This window comes from Sus scrofa, chromosome 3, assembly GCF_000003025.6.
Source record: "Sus scrofa isolate TJ Tabasco breed Duroc chromosome 3, Sscrofa11.1, whole genome shotgun sequence".
Lineage (NCBI taxonomy): Eukaryota > Metazoa > Chordata > Mammalia > Artiodactyla > Suidae > Sus > Sus scrofa.
In genome coordinates, this window is record NC_010445.4 from 84957597 (window position 1) to 84976444 (window position 18848).

General features: G+C 35.7%; 1 protein-coding gene across 8 annotated transcripts in view; it reads right to left on the reverse strand.

Annotated features, from left to right (window-relative positions):
- CCDC85A (coiled-coil domain containing 85A) overlaps positions 788-18848 on the reverse strand; it is a 691471-nt gene continuing 673410 nt past the window's right edge. For 2 of the 8 annotated variants that reach the window (XM_021088216.1, XM_021088215.1), the window contains one exon: positions 788-2600. In XM_021088216.1, the coding sequence (XP_020943875.1) occupies positions 2551-2600 (50 nt within the window). In that variant the 3' untranslated portion in view covers positions 788-2550. Of the gene's footprint in view, positions 2601-6976; positions 7076-10708; positions 10829-13892; positions 14028-18848 lie in introns of those variants that run through there. The other 6 variants (XM_005662538.3, XM_003125122.4, XM_013996148.2 and 3 more) reach the window with 6 other exon arrangements.

An 18848-nucleotide genomic window follows, 5' to 3' on the forward strand; every position in this document is an offset into this window, starting at 1 on the left:
AGTAATTAGTGATGTTGAACATTTTTTCATGTGCCTGATGGCCATCTTTATGTCTTATTTGGAGAAATGTCTATTTAGGTCTTGTGCCCCCCTTTTTTTTTTTTTTGTCTTTTTAGGGCTGCACCCATGGCATATGGGTGTTCCCAGGCTAGGTGTTGAATCAGAGCTGCAGCTGCCAGCCTACACCACAGCCATAGCAACGCTGGATCCTTGACCCACTGAGTGAGGCCAGGGATTGAACCTGCAACCTCATGGTTTCTAGTTGGATTCGTTTCCACTGTGCCACAATGGGAACTCCCCCCCCCCTTTTTTTTGCCATTGTTGTGAGTTGTTTTTATATTTTGGCAATTAAGCCCTTGTTAGTTGCATCATTTGCAACTACTTTCTCTCATTCCATAGATTGTTCTTTCTTTTATGGTTTTTCTTTGCTGTGCAAAAGCTTGTTAAGTTAGATTATATCCCATTGTTTTATTTTTGTTTTTATTTCTGTTGCCTTGGGAGAGTGACCTAAGAAAGCATTTGTACAGTTTATGTCAGAATGTTTGGCATATGTTCTCTTCTAGGAGTTTTATGGAGTCTTGTCTTATGTTTAAGTCTTTGAACCATTTTGAGCTTACTTTTGGGCATGGTTTGAGGGTGTGTTCTATTTTCATTGATTTACATACAGTGAGAGCATATTTAAGAAAAGGAATCATTTGTGTTACTATCTTTTCTGTCATGAAAGAGAAATATCTAGTAACTATTAGAAATCTACTCAATTTAGGAAAAACATTGTGAAGAAAAAACATTGAGATTAAATAATTTATTACCATTGCTAAGATGAACACATATACTTGATACTCAATTTTATGCAGAACTTTAAAAAAATAGTTTTAATACAGTATCAAAATTTACACAAGTATTTTGTCAAAAGACCAGTGTTCCTTGTATTAGCTTCAGCAGGCTCTACTGCAGCCACAAAAACTTGTTTTAAATGTCTTCAGAGTGTAGGAATACAACAATTTAAGGGTGAAAGCTTTTCAAGAGAAAGTGTAAATATAGCAAGCAATTTTCTTTTATAGAGTAATAATATAATTAAAACAACATTTTAAAAGAAAAACTTAAATGGTAACCCAATTATGATAATTAGAGAGATAATTCTATAGCAAATTAATTCATAAATATTTTGAAAATAGAGGGCTGCTTTTTCATCACAATAACGTTTAAAAAATAATGAAACTCCTTCACATTCCTTCACCAATAACAACTAATACATGTGTAATGATCCCATTTAAAAATAAGAGCAACAACAGAATACCTGCTATGAATCAAATCTGAGTAATTTAGGGGAAATCTGAAAACTGGGAATTGTTGCATTCCTACTTTTATAATCTTAAACTACAATAAAAACTTAGCATTCTGTCACAGGCCTCTTGCACATTCATACAAGAAACTATCATTGCATTTGGATAAACACAAAATACCTATCATAGCATTTCCAATACACACAGTCTATTATTATATATATATATAACCAAAAATGAAAACTAAGCAAAGCTAGCACACCTCCTTTCCAAACCTCAAGCAATCTGAACAAGAGCTTTTAGCTTCAATAATGAAGGACATGCGTCAGTTTCATAAAATGTTAGATAGCTGCTGTAGGCAAAGAAAGCTTTTTTCATAAATGCAGTGCAATATTTTAAAGTTTACAGAAAGTTTATTAAATATAACAGCATGTCTAGAAACTAAATTGTAGAAAGTGACATCTCACAGCTGGAAACACTTAGAAAAATTATGTTTGCTTGAAATTGTTAATAGTAACATCAATGAATACACTGAATGAAGATGGAGGTTGATATGTCCCCAAGATGTGTCTTCATGAACAATACATCAAGGTGAAAAGAACAGATATATTTATTTTGATCAACTGAAATAAATGGTACTCTCTGATAAGCACTCTACAAAGTCTTGCTACCCTTCTAGCTGGTAAGGAAAATTTATATGTTATTTTTAGCACCTCAAAAGTCAAAAAAAAATCCCAGAAACCTAACCTTATCTTGCATCCAAATTAATAATGCATCAGGAACTAGTGTCTTATTGACTAAAATATAAGAACTAGGTCACCAACTCCCAACGTGGGAAGCTGGAAATCAGCTTTTATCTTGAACCACATGGCAGAACACTCCCACCATTATATGCAATGATTCAATTCTATCAAAACCACTGAGGCTCTACTGGACTCTTCCAATCACGCAGATTTCCCAATTATAATCTTAGATCCGAAGAGTCAAAAATGTTTCAGTTCTAATGAAAATATTGGTACCAAAATGGTGATTTTTCCAAACTACCTTGAGATTGACTGTTGTGAACATCTAAGTGAGAGACATAAAATACAGCTTCAGTTATACTAAATGTCTTAGAGGGAAAATATGTGCAATGTACAATCACTCTGTTACTCAAAGATCATGAAAATCACTCTTCTCTTTTATCACTCTGGCAGTGGTGATGTCATGTTCGAAAGAGAGTGCTTCTCACATTGGTCCTTTGTACTGGTTCCCAGACAAATGTTGCCTAATTCCAGGACACGAACCTGCAGCATCTCCAAGTTTCCTCCATACAACCTTTAAAAAAGAAAAAAAAAAGTAAGCATCTTAATTGTCCTCTTCCACAAAAAGATGTATTTTTTTTTTTAAGGGAGAATCTATGAAAGGGGCAAAGAGGAATGTGAAGACAAGAGACACGATATTCACATGAATGAACTCAAACACAAAATGTGATGCAAGTTTCTAAATCATAAGAACTGCTCAATAGGTGAGACTACTATGCTTTGTTTAGCCACAGGGGGTCAAAATTAAAAAATGATGTGCCAGCTTACACTAGGTACAAGAAGCGGTCCTCAACTCTGGCTGCACACTCCACACTTGGAGTTGCTCTTAAATAGGTATGATCATCTGCATTTTTTTAAAGCTTTCAACATGATTGTGACATGTAGCCAGAATTAAGAACACATGATGATTTTGCTGTTCAGCAAATCATCCTGGTTCCTATATTATACATTTATTATAAGGGTACCAAAATATTTAATCCATTAAGAACAATGAAGGAGCTTTTGTTCTTAGCTATTTAAGTCCTGAGCTGGTAGCCTTAGGCTCCCTAGTAGATTTCCCTGTGAAGTGGAGGCCTCAGCATACTGGTAGAGAGCTAAGATTTATGATATCTCAGATTACCCCAACAGAAAGCATTACAGGGAAAAGAATACAGGGAAAAGAATAAATTCAAGTTGCAATTACAACGTGTTAAAAATTGGGCCATTTAAAGGCATGATAGCAAAAGATGAGCATAACAATAATATAAGTAAAACCACTGAATCCAACAATGACATACCAACATTAATTAGGAAACACACACAGTATTATAACCCTCCTAGAGTGTTTCACAAGGACCATAAGTATTATGATCTGATTAAGCCCCCCCAAATTAACATTGTTCTAACAAGAACCAGCTGACTCATTAATTATTCATAGATTATTTTCTCTTTTAAAAAGAGCAGATAATCCAGGGAAACCAAGTACTATTCATAAGTAACACATAAGAATAATAGGGTTCTATCTACCTTCATTTCAAAGCCAATGGAATTATTAGTCTGTTTCAGCAGACACTACTATGTGGTAGAGACATCCTGTCATATTTGAAGGCAGTTGTAGTTATGGTCCTTGAATATTTATAAAGCAAATGATACTGGAATGGATGGCTCAAGCTGTGTACAGGGGCATTAGTTAAGTACCATTTCTCTATATACTGACTAAAGTGGTACAAGTATGAAGCAGGAAGCCAAAGGGATGCTATGGACTTTCTCCCCTAGCTGTTAAATGGTATATACAATTACAGTTATTCAGGATGCTTTGATGTCCCATTTAGAAGCAGAGGACAGACTCAAACAGGGGTATAAGGCATTAGATAATTACAACTCAACAGTGCAACCCCTCTTCAAGTATTCCAATATAGAATGCTATGGGCCTTAACCCTGAAATTACTGTGTGGTGAAAGGAAACTCAGAGGAAGCTCTGACATCAGCCAAGGATACTAAGGTGGACACAGTGCAGTGGCTTGTTAACTAAAAAGAGCAGAACAGGTGGGGATCTGAGATGGTGGCTGAGATGGCCAGTCAAATATATCAGCTCTTCTCATGGAATTTACATGAGCCAAACAGACAAACCTAAGATAAAACCATTACCACAAAAAGATTTAATGTTTCTTAGAAGGCAGTCTATTTTTTGTGGTATAGTTTGGGAAGAGAATAAAAGCACTTCATGCTTACGAATCAACATGATGGTGCTGTAACAGTCTTTTCATCGTATAGATGTTATCTCCAGAAAGAACACCAAAGGCTGAGATAAAACTATTATCTTTAGTGAGAAGACTCAGGTAGAATTTAATCTCACACTATGAGAAAGTTTTATATCTGTAACATTATTATAAAAGCACATAGTTCTTCTAATCTTAGACAAGTTATTTCTTAGAAACCAGCTGTGAAACTGTCTTGCAATCTGTATTTTTCTTCTCCAATATATATGCTATGTGTTTTTTACGATGATATAACTTACAATGGTGACACAAATATGTTAAACCAACACTTTTTTTTTCTCTTGGCTTTTAAATAGTTTCCAAATATAACAGTGCTAATAATCAGATTTGAACTAGCTTACATTCTTTTTGCTTGCATCTTGCAAGACAAAAGTGGGCAGTTAGGAAAGATGCCCTAGAAAACTTGTGAAGGTAAAAAAGATTTGACCCCTAGCCTGGGAACCTCCATGTGCTGCAGGTGGTGTGGCCCTAAAAAGACAAAAAAAAAAAAAAAAAAAAAAGAGAGAGAGAGAGACAGAGAAAGCTTTTGGTTTTCTGAAGTCAACAACAATACCACTGTATGTGGCCCTTGGAAGGATTTTTGAAGAAAAAAAAAGGGCTAAGATCAATGCAAAACTTAAGATCCTATTCATTAGTGGGTCTCTTCTATGACTAAGAAATTAGTTTTCTAATGTCTAGAGACCTTTCATCAAAAACCCCCAAACCCAAAACAATCCCATTTCTTTATAGAAATTCTGGCAGTAAGCACAATGGAGACGACCTCCCCTATAAGATACATGCACTTTCTTTCCTCCAGGATGAAAAGCAAAGTGCCCACCCAGATTAATCACACTTGGGGAAATGGAAAGAGCTGGTCCTCAGAGAAAATCAGGGTATATACCTGACTTCACTGCTGATTCGAGAACAATATGAGAAAGTCACTTAATTTCGGAATTGTAGTTTCTTCAAATATGAAGTGTGAGTGTGGGGTTCTCACCCAGGAGTTCCTACCCAAATTGCCCGTGATCTGGGGGCGAACTCAGACTTCCAAATTACGAAGGCACCTCCTATGACTCTGACAACCACTGGAATATGAATGACCTTTTAAGGTCTCTTCTAGTTGTACAATTCCTAATGTCTGAACTTTCTCATTCTTTAGGCAACAGATGGGAAGCAACAGGCCTTCCTGAGCATGTGCTTCAAAATTTTAAATTGAGCTGAGAGAGGAGTTCCCATTGTGGCGCAGTGGTTAACGAATCCGACTAGGAACCATGAGGTTGCGGGTTCGGTCCCTGCCCTTGCTCAGTGGGTTAGGGATCCGGCGTTGCCGTGAGCTGTGGTGTGGGTCACAGACGCAGCTCGGATCCCGCATTGCTGTGGCTCTGGCGTAGGCCAGTGGCTACAGCTCCGATTGGACCCCTAGCCTGGGAACCTCCATATGCCGCGGGAGCGGCCCAAGAAATAGCAAAAAAAAAAAAAAAAAAAAAAATAAATTGAGCTGAGAGAAATATTCAGATGGAAAAACCTTAAGGACAGAAGAAAAGCTACAGGAGGTGAACAGTGATGAATTTAGGAAATTATGACATTTAGAACTGAAAACAGACAAAAAACAGATATTCAGGAAAGAAAAACAGGTATTTGGAAATGATTGCAAAAGAAAAACAGCCACAAGCAAGCAAGCAGGAGCCTCTATGTGCTGGGGCAAGAGTGTTAAAATGTCCATGGGACTTACTATTTATCACTTACTGGATTCTAGGAACACCCTAGGAAGGTAGATAAATGGAATAGTCCAAATAGCCTAAAGCTTAAGGATATTTCTAAGCAATTTTGATATCTTAATGGACAAAGAATATAAGGATAAAAGTATAGTATAGAGCCAATTCAAATCAGTGCTTAGTATAATCGGCAGTGAATTTTTGCTTTCAACAAATGTCTTCCTCTGTAATATTCTTAGTTTTTTTAAATAAGCTTCACAAGTTATACTACTGATTAAATGATACATCCAAGCATTAAAATTCAGTCAGATTAATAAAATCCAAAGCCCAGTAATGATACATAGGATATTCATTGTGAAAATAGCATGTCCATTTTTTTTTTTCACTGTTTGTCTATGACATCATAGGTAGATTTCTACCTATGATGGCTGTCTATCTCCTCTTACTATTTTTGAGCTTGCATCAACCACTGAAGGTAAAGATACTGCTTGGCATGACATGAAGCCTACCTATATGCATGAAGAACTAAGCCAATATTACCCATTAAGATGGTGATTTTTTTCCCCAAGCATTTTCTTTGTTTGTCACAGGTTTTTAAACACCAATCTTTATAGAACTTTAAGAAAATTTATGAAATGGAAATTGATTTATCAAAACTAGTAACATTTTAGAAAACTTATTCAGAAACTCTTACAAGTCTTTTGGAAGACAGAATTGGCTGATTATCGCTTACCTGAATATTTTATAGCATGATTATTATGTTAATAAAACTGCAATAAAATTTACTAAAAAAATCAAGGGGGAGGTTTGTTTTATTTTCATATAAAAAAGATAAAGGCATGTGGTCAGCATTTTAAAAAGTAGGTATTCATGAAGCAATAACTAAGCTATGATGAAGCTTTCAACACAGAATACACAATAAAGCACATTAAACTTACATTGCACATTTCTCTGACTATAGCTTTTTCTGTCTCACTAAGGTCATGTTCATACTCTTTACCCTGTTGACGATCTATAGTTTCCTGAACATCCAAGACCTGGATTTGTTGAAAAAGAGAAGCAAATTTCACACGGGAAAAAAAAACTTGTTAGTTATGAATAAAAATCAAGGAGCTCCACTTTGTAAAACCTTTAGTTTTCTCCATGTCTGCATATCAGAGTGGAATAGTATATGGCAAAATCTTTTAAAATAATTGATTGTTCTGAAACCTATATGGAATCAACTCTGCTTGATTTTCAAATGGCCATTAAGAGCAATCTATTGTATCACTAATAGTCAATGGAAGTCATTACCTAATACATGGTTTAGTCATTGTCTAAGATAATGACCAAATTAATTAAATACATCTAATTAAGATAAACCTGACTGTGTCAAGCATTTGAAAACAGTCAATAATTCTTGCTCTATTGTAAAGATGAGCAATACAATTAATTACAAACCAAATAAACAAGTCCGAATGATATGTAGACACATCCTACAGGAAAAAATGACTAAAAAGGATGATAGTAACAGGTGAATCTGGTCAGAACCCAGGAATATGTAACCTAAGAACCTCTGTTTATATGGACACTACTGACCTCACCATTCTTCCCTGGATGTGTTCCCAGTGCCTAGGAAAGAACTATAAAGACAGCTCTTTGAAAGAAGCAAAGAGAAGCAATGAAATATTTTCATTCAGCAGTGAAAATATTTGAGCAACCCTAAATATTTTTCACGAAAGTAAACAATTTTAGCAGCCTGTAATTCTAATTCTCTAAATTATCACACGGATTGATAAAATTATTTTCAAAGTTTTCAGTCCATACTTTCTATTGTACAAAAGAGGACAAAACTTTGGTTTTGAGTGCTGTGTTTATTTTTCTCTACATCAGCTCATAAAGTATAGCTGTAGCATTAAAAAAAAAAAAAAAGACACTTTTCTTAACAAAAGCTCCTGTGGAATCCACACTGAACTGTAATACTGCTAAACTTGGTTCAATTGTTGTCATGGTCAATTCTGATGGCTATAGCCAAAGGTGTCACCTGAGAATTTGCACCAATGAACAGGTGAACCAAAGGAAGTAACTTAAGCCTCAAGTGGGACCTTAATATCAAGCTCATGGAAACTGAGACTACAGCTATATTTGTAATTCAGCTATATTAGTAATTCAAATCTATAATAATCTAATTCACAGGCTTTATTGTAATAACAGCTAGAAGTTTCAATGAGAAAGATACTACTTCTGTGTAGGATATGACAGTGGTAACTGAAAACCTCCTCTTGGTGCTCAACTCAGAGTCCAAGGAAATCACTGATGATGCTCAGTGAATATTCATAGAAAACTTAACTCCTGGAACAAGCTCATTTGCCTACAAATTCAATTTATAATGCACTTCAGAGATGTCAAATCAGTTAATTTTTACTAAGTGCAGTGATGCTCCAATTAAGTTATCATGAATTTTAAAGCAAGAAAAATGTGGTGTTATTACAAGTGTGCTAATTCCTCACACTGATTTATAACATTTTCCCCACAACTATGACCATAGAGTTTATTAAATCCTTGAGATTAAAATATATATATATATATATATCAGAAGCTGAGAAACAGAGCCATTGTTCTATTCATTTTAAAACAAAAATATTATGCTATAAATCACCTCTAGGTTGATAGCTTTTAAAAACATGTCGAGAGGCTGTATTTCTCTTTTTCACACTGAGATATTCTGAAGCTGTGTTTCCCAGAGGCTATATTTGCACATATTTCTGTTTCAAGACATAGTTAACTTACGAAAGCAAATGCATCCTCTATTCAAGAGCCTCCAGCCACCCAATCAAGATGCTTCAATTGCTCAGCATTACCCATCGCCAAGTGAGGACACTTAATGTGTTCTGATTATAAAATAATATCCTCCTCTTGAGATAAAATTTTATATGAAAATTAAAGAATGAATTCAGAGAAAATTGAAGAGTTCTTCCTTGCCCTCCCCTTCGTTGTAGGCCAGCCTAACACAGCTGCATTGAGAAATTTGGGAAAGACTGCAACGTGACCCACTATGCTGATCGGATTTGAACTGCATTTGCCATTTAATAAGGTAATGGGCTGAAACAGCTTTCAAGCAGTTTGGAAAGTAGGGCAATGTGATGCCTTTGGAGGACGTGCAGACACTGATACTATGGGATTGAAGCCACTCCTTCATTTTTCCATTTCTGAAATGCTTTTCAGATTGCTTGTGCCTGATTTATGCTAAAGTCACAGTGTGTTTAGCATGCTGTTCATACTAAACAGTATCCAAATGCTCTTGCAGAGAACAAGACATTGATTAGTCAATAAACCAGCACCCGCCAGATGTAGGGCAGTGCCCCTCATTTTGCTGTGCCTTCCATGAATTCCTCTCAGTTGCTCACTTAGTGAGGTTTCCCAACTGAGATAGGAAATGTCAAGGGCATTTCCAAAGGGCCAAAGAGCCACCAGCATGGTTCTGCTACCTCCCTTCATCAGCAATCGGTATGTGCTTGGGAGCAGCAAACTCATTTCATCTAAGTTCTAGAAAAACATAATGAGGGAGCTGAATCTACTGCTGAAATATAATTATCCTCTAGTCAAGTAAATATTTTGAAGTTCCCATCTACTTCTTTCTTTGCTTTATGCATGCAAGGAGAATGTGGCCCCTTCAAGAGAGTGCATCTTTAGGATGCTGATAAATCATCCTGTTTGTTTTTTGGCCATGCCTGGGTTTTTTTTTTGGGGCATGGCCAAAAAAAAAAAAAAAACCAAAACAATTTTAGAATAGCCATGAAACCCATGGAGCAGAGCAGGACTGAAGTACTCCACCTTCTTTATGATTCAGAAAGCTCTGATTAAGGCTATATGTTAGGAATTCTAGATAATTTGAAGGACAGTGTTTCATACTTTGGAAATGATAAAACTTCAAGGAATCATCTCAGTTTTCAAGATGATTCTTATTACCTGCAGATTTTTCTCTTAGATAGGTATATATTTACATTGCTTATTTTACTTATTGGGAAACTCACTACTAGTAAAGAAAAACAAATGATAAATTTCATCCTTATCTTTTTTTAAGCCATTGAAGAATCTGAAGTATAATCCAAAAATAAAATATCTTTGTAAGACCATGTATCTATTTTTTTCTAATACTCTATAAAGAACTATTAGGCATTAACTAGAGTTTGAAGACCTGATCTCTGTTTAGTGGTGAACAGAGAAGGTTTTTGTTTATTTCAAAGCTTTTAGTAAGTTGCACAGTGTACCTAAATTGCATAAAGAAAGAAAGATATGGTATCCTTCCTTGTTTTGGCCAACTATTAACTCCCTATATTTGAAGACATCCATGCTACAAACACTGCACAGAAGATACCATAACAATATTTTACACATATGGATATAACATGCACATCAGACTTCAACTTCAATGCAGATAGATATGAATCACATTACTCAAAACAAAATGATAAACCAGAGATTCAACCATAAGTATTTGAACCCATTGTTAGTTTAAAAAAATTAAAATCATACTTCAAAAATTAAGATTTTAAAAAAAAGGTACACCATAAGGGGTCAAAAAATAAAGTATCTATGATTAAAACAAGACCGTGAGGATTACCAGACTATATCGAACAAGCCACAACACAACTGAAGTACTGGATAAATGGTTGTACGCAGTTGGTTACCTTAAGAGAGTGTACCACGGGTTCAGGCTGCTGAGAAGGTGTGGTATGTCCACTGAAGCTAGCTGGAGAGTTGGGTGAACTGTTACTCCCATCAGCCCCTGATGACAACCTAAAAGAACCCTTAGTAGAAAATCAACAACTTTGTTATTAAAACAAAAGTCGTTTATAACTGCAGAGATGTCATTCAATATTCAGTTGCACTGCCAAGCGAGAATTAGCCATTTTGTTAATTTTTTTCTAGCCTGTCCTAAGGTGCTATCAACCTGTTAATTGGAATACACTTGCTGCTTGACCAGCAAAAAAACTTAACCAAGAGCCATAGCTATGCACGTCCAGATGTCACTTCTGATTTACCAAAGAGAGCTATGCCCCCTAAGGAATGCCCATTAAGAACATTTCAAGAATGATTTTTGAAACATAAAGATACTCTAGTGGAGGGAATTTGTGAGTTACTCCACAGCTGAGTTAAACATGCTCACTCAGCAAAGCCACATCCCATATGTTTCAGAAAATACAGACACATCACATTGTTGCATTGGAGAAATGGTGTCCCTTATAAAACCCTTCTTTGTGGGAAAGACCTGTAGTGGAACTTTTTCCAAAGAGATTTAACCAAATTCAATATTCAAGAATTCTCTTATTTAAAATAATGAAAAACAAAATAGATCACAAATTGCATATTTACAGTTTAGTGACTGCAACTAAATTGCTGAGAAATCAGAACCTGGGTATTATTAATCTCACCCGTGAGAGCCATAGTCACCCATATAGGAACTGGGAAAAATAAAAAATGTCACTTTTTCTAAAGGTTCCTTGGGAAACTACTGGATCAGGAAAGAAAAAAGAATAGCAGTGATCTACCTCCTATCAGAAACAGTTTAGAGAGGGTATTCCAAGCCTGTTTCTAGGGCCTCAGAGATAATTTCTGTCCATCAATAAATCTATAGTTTTTTCATAACTTACAGATTAATAACTGTTCCATTTATCTTGATCCTATGAATATAATCCCCTGAAAAGGAGCCACTGAAGGTGTATCATGTGTGGATTCATAAAAGGAGAAACAACGGTGGACTGGGACATGAATTTTCTAGCACCTACACAAGTGTGTCTATGCCGTGCAATTTAGGGATGGGAGAAAGAAGCTGAGCACAGCAATAGTTTTGAGTTTTATATGAATCTTGTTATTTGTAGAGAAATGGGCTCTCCCCACTGATTTTTACAAAGATTATCATTTATGCAATTTGGAACATCTTCTCCCTTCCCTTGTCACTGTCATTCTTCTCTGCCCTTGAAGGCTATCCTTGCCACCTCACAAGCAACTGAGGCTGTGTTCTTTTCCTTCCACATTCAGGTCAGGTCCTGGCCCCACCCTCACTAGCCAACAGGGAGAGGAAACCATAGAATATAAAATTTAGAGGACATCTCCAGTTTCTGTCCTCCTTCACAATTAATGACAAATTAGTAGCAGGTGATGACACAGGATACACAATCATAAGAGCCCTAAACCCCTCTGGGGAAAAAAAAATAAAAGATTCATTTTGCTGTACTTGTAATTCAGATCAAATCAGACATCATAGCACCCAACACAAATAATGGAAGGTAAAGGGAAGTATTCTGAAGTAAAGATGGTTAATAATGGGTACACCCTCCCCTACCCCAATCCCATCAGTAAATTTGGACATCCTCTTCCTTGGTAGAGATCAAATATTTTCAAAACAAAGTCATCATAAAGAAAGCTCTTCTTCCCTGAAAAGCTCTGGTTCTCTACTATTCTCTTTCCCTGCTGGTACCATCCAAATGAACTCTTTTGAAAAGGATTCTGAGGTCATACAGAGTTCAGGTCAACTTTCTCATTTAGGACCAGCACTGCAGTGCTGTCGTTTCCTCTGACAGGTAATGTAAATTGGTAGGCAACAGTCCCTCCCCCTCTGGGTTACACTCCCTCCCAACTTTCAAAGCCTTTTTCACCCAGACCCTTGCTTTAAAAAGTTCCCTTCCCAGACCTGGCAAAATGATAGGTTATGTCCAGTCTAGCTTGCTTTTCTTTGGGCATGGGGCTTCTCTCTTTCAGGTTATTCTGGTTTAAGAGAACTTCTGAAATCAATGATAAGTAGCCTCCTTAAACCAAATACTTTGGGCAATTTAGCATTGTTTGACTTAAGGAGAGTCTTGTCTATTCAGAAACACACACTCTTAAAGAAGTTTCATCATCATCACCATAAGGGCTATAATGGAAACTACGTAGTGGGGAAAAACTTACCATTCAGGGATTAAAGTTCTACTTCAAATTTGCTTTGCAAGCCATGGACTAGTAATCACTGGAAAGGTTAAAGCTCACATTGTATGTGCTTTTTGTGATGCCACGAAGATTACTGAATGCCTGGTAAAGGTGAACAGGTGCTAAATAGTTTTCAGATTATAACAGAAACAAGCACCTCTTTTTATTTATCACATCTCAGTTACTATAAGATAAAAGGTTAGATTTGTATGTGCTTATTAGTAGAATCAGACAAATCTCTGGAGTTTTTTCTGGGCTCAATCAATACCCTCTCTCTCAGGTGACTAATACATTTCCACTGAAGTATTTTTTAAAACATGTTACTAAATACTAGCATGGCATAATTTTAAATAGTCCTTTGAAGTTTATTTCAGTAAGAGTGATCCTGTTTATTTAAACTGTTTTGGCTGGCTCAGTAGACAGAGAATTTAAAAAGAGAAAAATGTTAATAAAACTGGAAATGTGACTCCCAGCTTCAGGTTGCTGGTTTTCAAGCTACATGTGATCACATAGTACATGTACCACCTCTTGGGTCAGTAGTCAATTTGAAAGAGCAAGGAATACTTTTCTGGGCTAATCATGAGACATTTGATGGTGTCTAACCATTCATTTTCATGGTCACTGACCCTTTAAACTCCTTTTCATAAAAGATGCAGGTAACTTCATTTTTCTCTAATATTTGAAATTACTCAACTTTCACCCCTCAGGTAATAAAAAACACTCAGGGCAACTGTTTAGCAGGTGAAAGATTCTGCTCCCAACTTCCCTCCCCTAATCTGGACACACCGTGAATTTCTTTTATGTGTACAGACTTCTTTTTCCCCCCCTCCAGTATAACTTTTCCTCTAGCAAAAGAAGCCATCTGATTACACACGAGTAAGCAACAGCTGACTCATCTTCACTCACCGGGAGAGTGGGCAGGCATCGTCCTATTCCTCGGCACCCTTGCCACCACTGCAAGACCCGCCGGGCTCTGGGCCCCCAGCCTTTCTCCATATTTGAGCTGTTTCTAGTTGGAGGTTGCCTTCTATTCTGGGTGGCCTTATATTTGGAACAATATAGTACAATCACTCAGAAAAATACTGTTCCCAAGTCTCAAGAAAGCAGATAGAACAAGAAGCTTAATGAAATGAACCACAATGACCACAATGGCAAGCTGTAACATGCACCTAACTAGGGGAAAAATTAAAATAAAAACTCACTGAATGTCCTGTCTTTGAGAACTAATACTGATTTTTTAAAAAAGTTTTGGGCAAAGGTATAACTAATTCTCAAGCTATTAATAGAGATAGATGATAATGCAAAAATTCCAGAAAAAAAAATTGAAGCTACTTAGACAACTTAATTTTGTTGGTTTTACTTGTGAGAAATAGGTAATTAACATAATTCTTCCAAATATTTAACTGTAATTTCAGAATTTAGAAATTATTTAAATGCAATTGGGAGTACTCTGACCTTTTGTTAAGAAACACAAGTTGGGCAGATGTTGTCAATAATGCTCAGAAAAACTGACACTGCATCAAATTCTCAGCAAAGTTTCTGCACACTGAAGAATATATAATGAACTAAGATCACCATTGCATTAAAATAACTATTTTACATGGGACATATACATAATTATCAAAATTTCTATTAATCAGTTAATTCTCAAATTTCTGTGCTGATTAGAACTAGAGATATCATGTAATGGACATAAAAAGAAAATTTAAAAAAAATTTCCCCTAAATTTTAGTTTTTTCTGTCACCAAATTGTGTAATTTTACTAAAATGATCAGCAGCAAAATGAACCCATTTGAACATAATTTCCTTTCCCTTCCAACTCTTACTAGGACCTGTATCTAAGAATGCTATGTCCTCAGAAATAAGAAACAATTTTTTAAATACAGAAAATTCACAAATAAGGTCTAAAAACTTCAGTGTCGAAACATTTAGGTTTTAGGATACTGAAAATGAAAATATAATTTTTAAGTTCTCATTAATCTACTATCTTAGAAGTATGCACTCTATTGTGAACAGCATTGGTCTAATTTTTACTTTTCTCTTTTGGAGGCTGAACAAAAAAGAAAATGTACCACAGCCTTCAGTGATGTAAAAAAAAGGGAGCAATGATGACCAGCAGTTGGCATTTCACAAAACGTCTTGCTGAATCTACAAAATCAGTACCAGTTACCTATTAAATAAGTCATACATATTCCTCACATATGATAGAGAAAATTATATATTTGCACTTGGACCATAATGATCATTTCATCAAAGCAACAGTGATTTAAACTTTTCTCTTTTAGTAATCATTTCACAAGTCAGTGTCTAATTTATTCCTATCATCAAAGAGTTATATCCAGTAATTTATAATACAGTTGAAGGCTTAAAAAATTCACCTCACATTCCAATCTGCATAGTTCTGTTTCTGAGATAGTTATTGAAAACTAATGCAGATTTTTACAAATGAGTTTTTTTTTTTTGTTTTTTTTTTTGTCCTTTTATGACTGCATCCACAGCATACAGAGGTTCCCAGGCTAGGGGTCTAATCAGAGCTGTAGCTGCTGGCCTACATCAGAGCCATAGCAACACCAGATCTGAGCCGTATCTGCGACCTACACCACAGCTCACAGCAATGCTGGATCCTAAACCCACTAGGCAAGGCCAGGGATCAAACCCGCACCTCATGTTTCCTAGTTGGATTCATTTCCACTGCGCTACAACAGGAACTCCTACGAATGAGTTCTATCTTCTAAATTTGTTTCTCTCAGATCCAACCAAGTAAAACATAAACATTTCTTTCAGTATTCCTAATGTGTAGTGAGATTAAGTTCTATTGCCTCTCTACCATAACAAAACTTATTATTATAACCATGAAATCTAAGGTAACATCTCTAACCATTTAGAGACCTGCTGAAAATCAGAGTAGGCATTTATTTTCCCACTTTCAGAAAGTACATACAATGTGCAATAGCTAAGGCTTTCAGTATCTTTTAAAAAGTTCTTTTTAAACATATTAAATATAGATTTTATAGTATTATTAATCTCATTAGAGAGGGAAATTCATGGGCTAGATTTTATGGAAGAACAAACTACTTGATGATATCATCATTTTAAAGGAAAGGTTACTCTTTTAGAATCAAGATTACTGACTTACTACTCATGCAAGTGACTATCTTGTTTTAATCCACGTCATAGAAAAATGTATTCTGGACCAGTCATCATTTTTGACCTTCAAATAATATATATCTGAATAATATTTATACACTAATGAAGGCCTAGCTCTTTGCTAGCTCTACAATTGTTAATCATCATGCTATTTTCCGAAGACAGCTTCATGAAATAGAAGGCTTCAGCAACTCAGTGGTTGGAGTTGTTCACAGCAACTTCAGAGCCTGAGGTGGGGAAAGCCAGATTCTGGCCATCAACTGGGAGAACAATTCCCAACAACCTTAAGATTTTTTGAAGGATTTTTTTTTTCAGTTTTCCAAAAATCCAAATTCATTAAATAAAAAAGAGCATAAGTGAATGACTCTACTATTCCAATAGAAATCTGTGTAATCACCAGCTACTTTATTAGTTACATAGAGTAATCTGCAAATTATTTTAGGTTATCATGACGATCCACCCTAAATGTTAATAGCAAAGTAATACTCTGCATCAAGATCATGTGTGAGGTAAATTACAGCTCACTTACCTTGTGGTAAGCGCTCATTATATAAATCACAAACTCTAATACTATAAGCAAACACCCTAGATCAGGAAACAAAAGCACACCTCAACATAACATAGGCCATATATGATAAGCCCACAGCTAACATCATACTCAATGGTGAAAAGCTAAACGCATTTCCTCTAAGCTGAGAAATAGGACAAGGATGTCCTCTCTTGCCAATTTTATTCAACATGGTGTTGGATGTCCTAGTCATAGCAATCAGATAATAAAGAGAAAAGGAATACAAATTGGAAAGGAAGAAGTAAAAGTGTCACTGTTTGCAGATGGCATGATACCATATAGAGAAAATCCTAAACATACCACCAAAAAACTATTAAAGATCATCAGTGAATTCAGTAAAGTTGTAGGATATAAGATGAATACACAGAAATCTGTTGCCTTCCTATATACTAATAATGAACTACTGGAAAGAGAAAGCAAGAAAACAATCCCATTTAAAACTGTATCAGAGGAGTTCCCATCATGGCGCAGTGGTTAATGAATCCGACTAGGAACCATGAGGTTGCAGGTTCAGTTCCTGCCCTTGCTTAGTGGGTTAACGATCCGGCGTTGCCATGAGCTGTGGTGTAGGTGGCAGACACGGCTCGGATCCCGTGTTGCTGTGGTTGTGGCGTAGGCCGGCGGCTACAGCTCCAAATAGACCCCTAGCCTGGGAACCTCCATATGCCATGGGAGAGGCCCAAGAAATAGCAAAAAGACAATAAATAAATAAATAAATAAAAAATAAAAAAATAAAACTGTATCAGAAAGAATAAAATACCTAGGTGTAAACTTAACCAAGGAGGTGAAAGACCTATACTCTGAAAACTATAAAACTCTGATGAAGGAAACTTTGTAAATAAATGGAAAGATATTCCATGTCCATGGGTTGGAAAAAATAATATTTTTAAAATGTCTATGCTACCCAAAGCAATTTATAGTCTTAATGAAATCTCTATTAAAATACCCACAGAAGCAGAACAGTAACCTTATAATTTATATGGAATCACAAAAGACCCTGAATAGCCAAAGCCCAATTTTGACAAAAAGAATAAAGCTGGAGGTATCACACTCCCTGATTTTAGACTATACCACAAAGCTACTGTGTTCAAAACAATATAGTACTGATACAAAACAGACATATTGATCAATGGAACAGAATAGAAAACCTAAAAATAAATTCATGCACTTACTGGTCAATTAATCTATGACAAAGGAGTTAACAATATACAATGGGAGAAGAGGAGAATCTTCAGTAAGTGGTGCTGTGAAAATGGAACAGCAACATGTGAAACAATGAAGTTAGAACAGCCCCTCAAACCATATACAAAAATAAACTCAAAATGGATTAAAATCCTAAATGTAAGATTGGAAACCATAAAAATCAAAAACAGGCAGAACACTCTGACATAGATCACAACAATTTTCTTTAATCTGTCTCCTAAAGCAAAGAAAACAAAAGCAGATATAAACAGATGGGACCTAATTAAACTTAAAAAATTTGCACAACTAAGGAAACCACTGACAAAATGAAAAGACACTTTAATGGGAAAAAAATATTTGCAAATGATATGACTGATAAGAGGTTAATATTCAAAATATATAAACAGCTCATAAAATTCAATTAAAAAAACTTGATTAAAAAAATGGACAGAAGACTGAATAGACATTTTTCCAAGGAAGACAAGCAGATCACCAACAGGCACATGAAAAGATGTTCAACATCACTAATCATCAGAGAAATGCAAATCAAAACCACAATGAAGTCATCCTCCTCACATCTGTCAGAACAGATATCATCAAAGAGACCTCAAATAATAATTGTTGGCAAGGATGTGGAGAAAAGGGAATTTACATTCCCACTGTTGGTAGGAATGTAAATTGATGCAACCAATATGTATAACAGTATGGGGTTTCTTCAAAAAACTGAAAACAGAACTACCATATGATCCAGCAATTCTACTCCTGAGTATATGGCTAAACAAAAACACTAATTCGAAAACATAAAGGCACCCCAATGTTCACAGCAACATTATTTACAACAGCAAAGATATGGAAGCAACCTAAGTGCTGACTGATAGATGAACAGATAAAGACACATACACATGCACACAAACACAATGGAATACTATTCAGCCATAAAAAAGAATAAAATTTTGCCATTTACA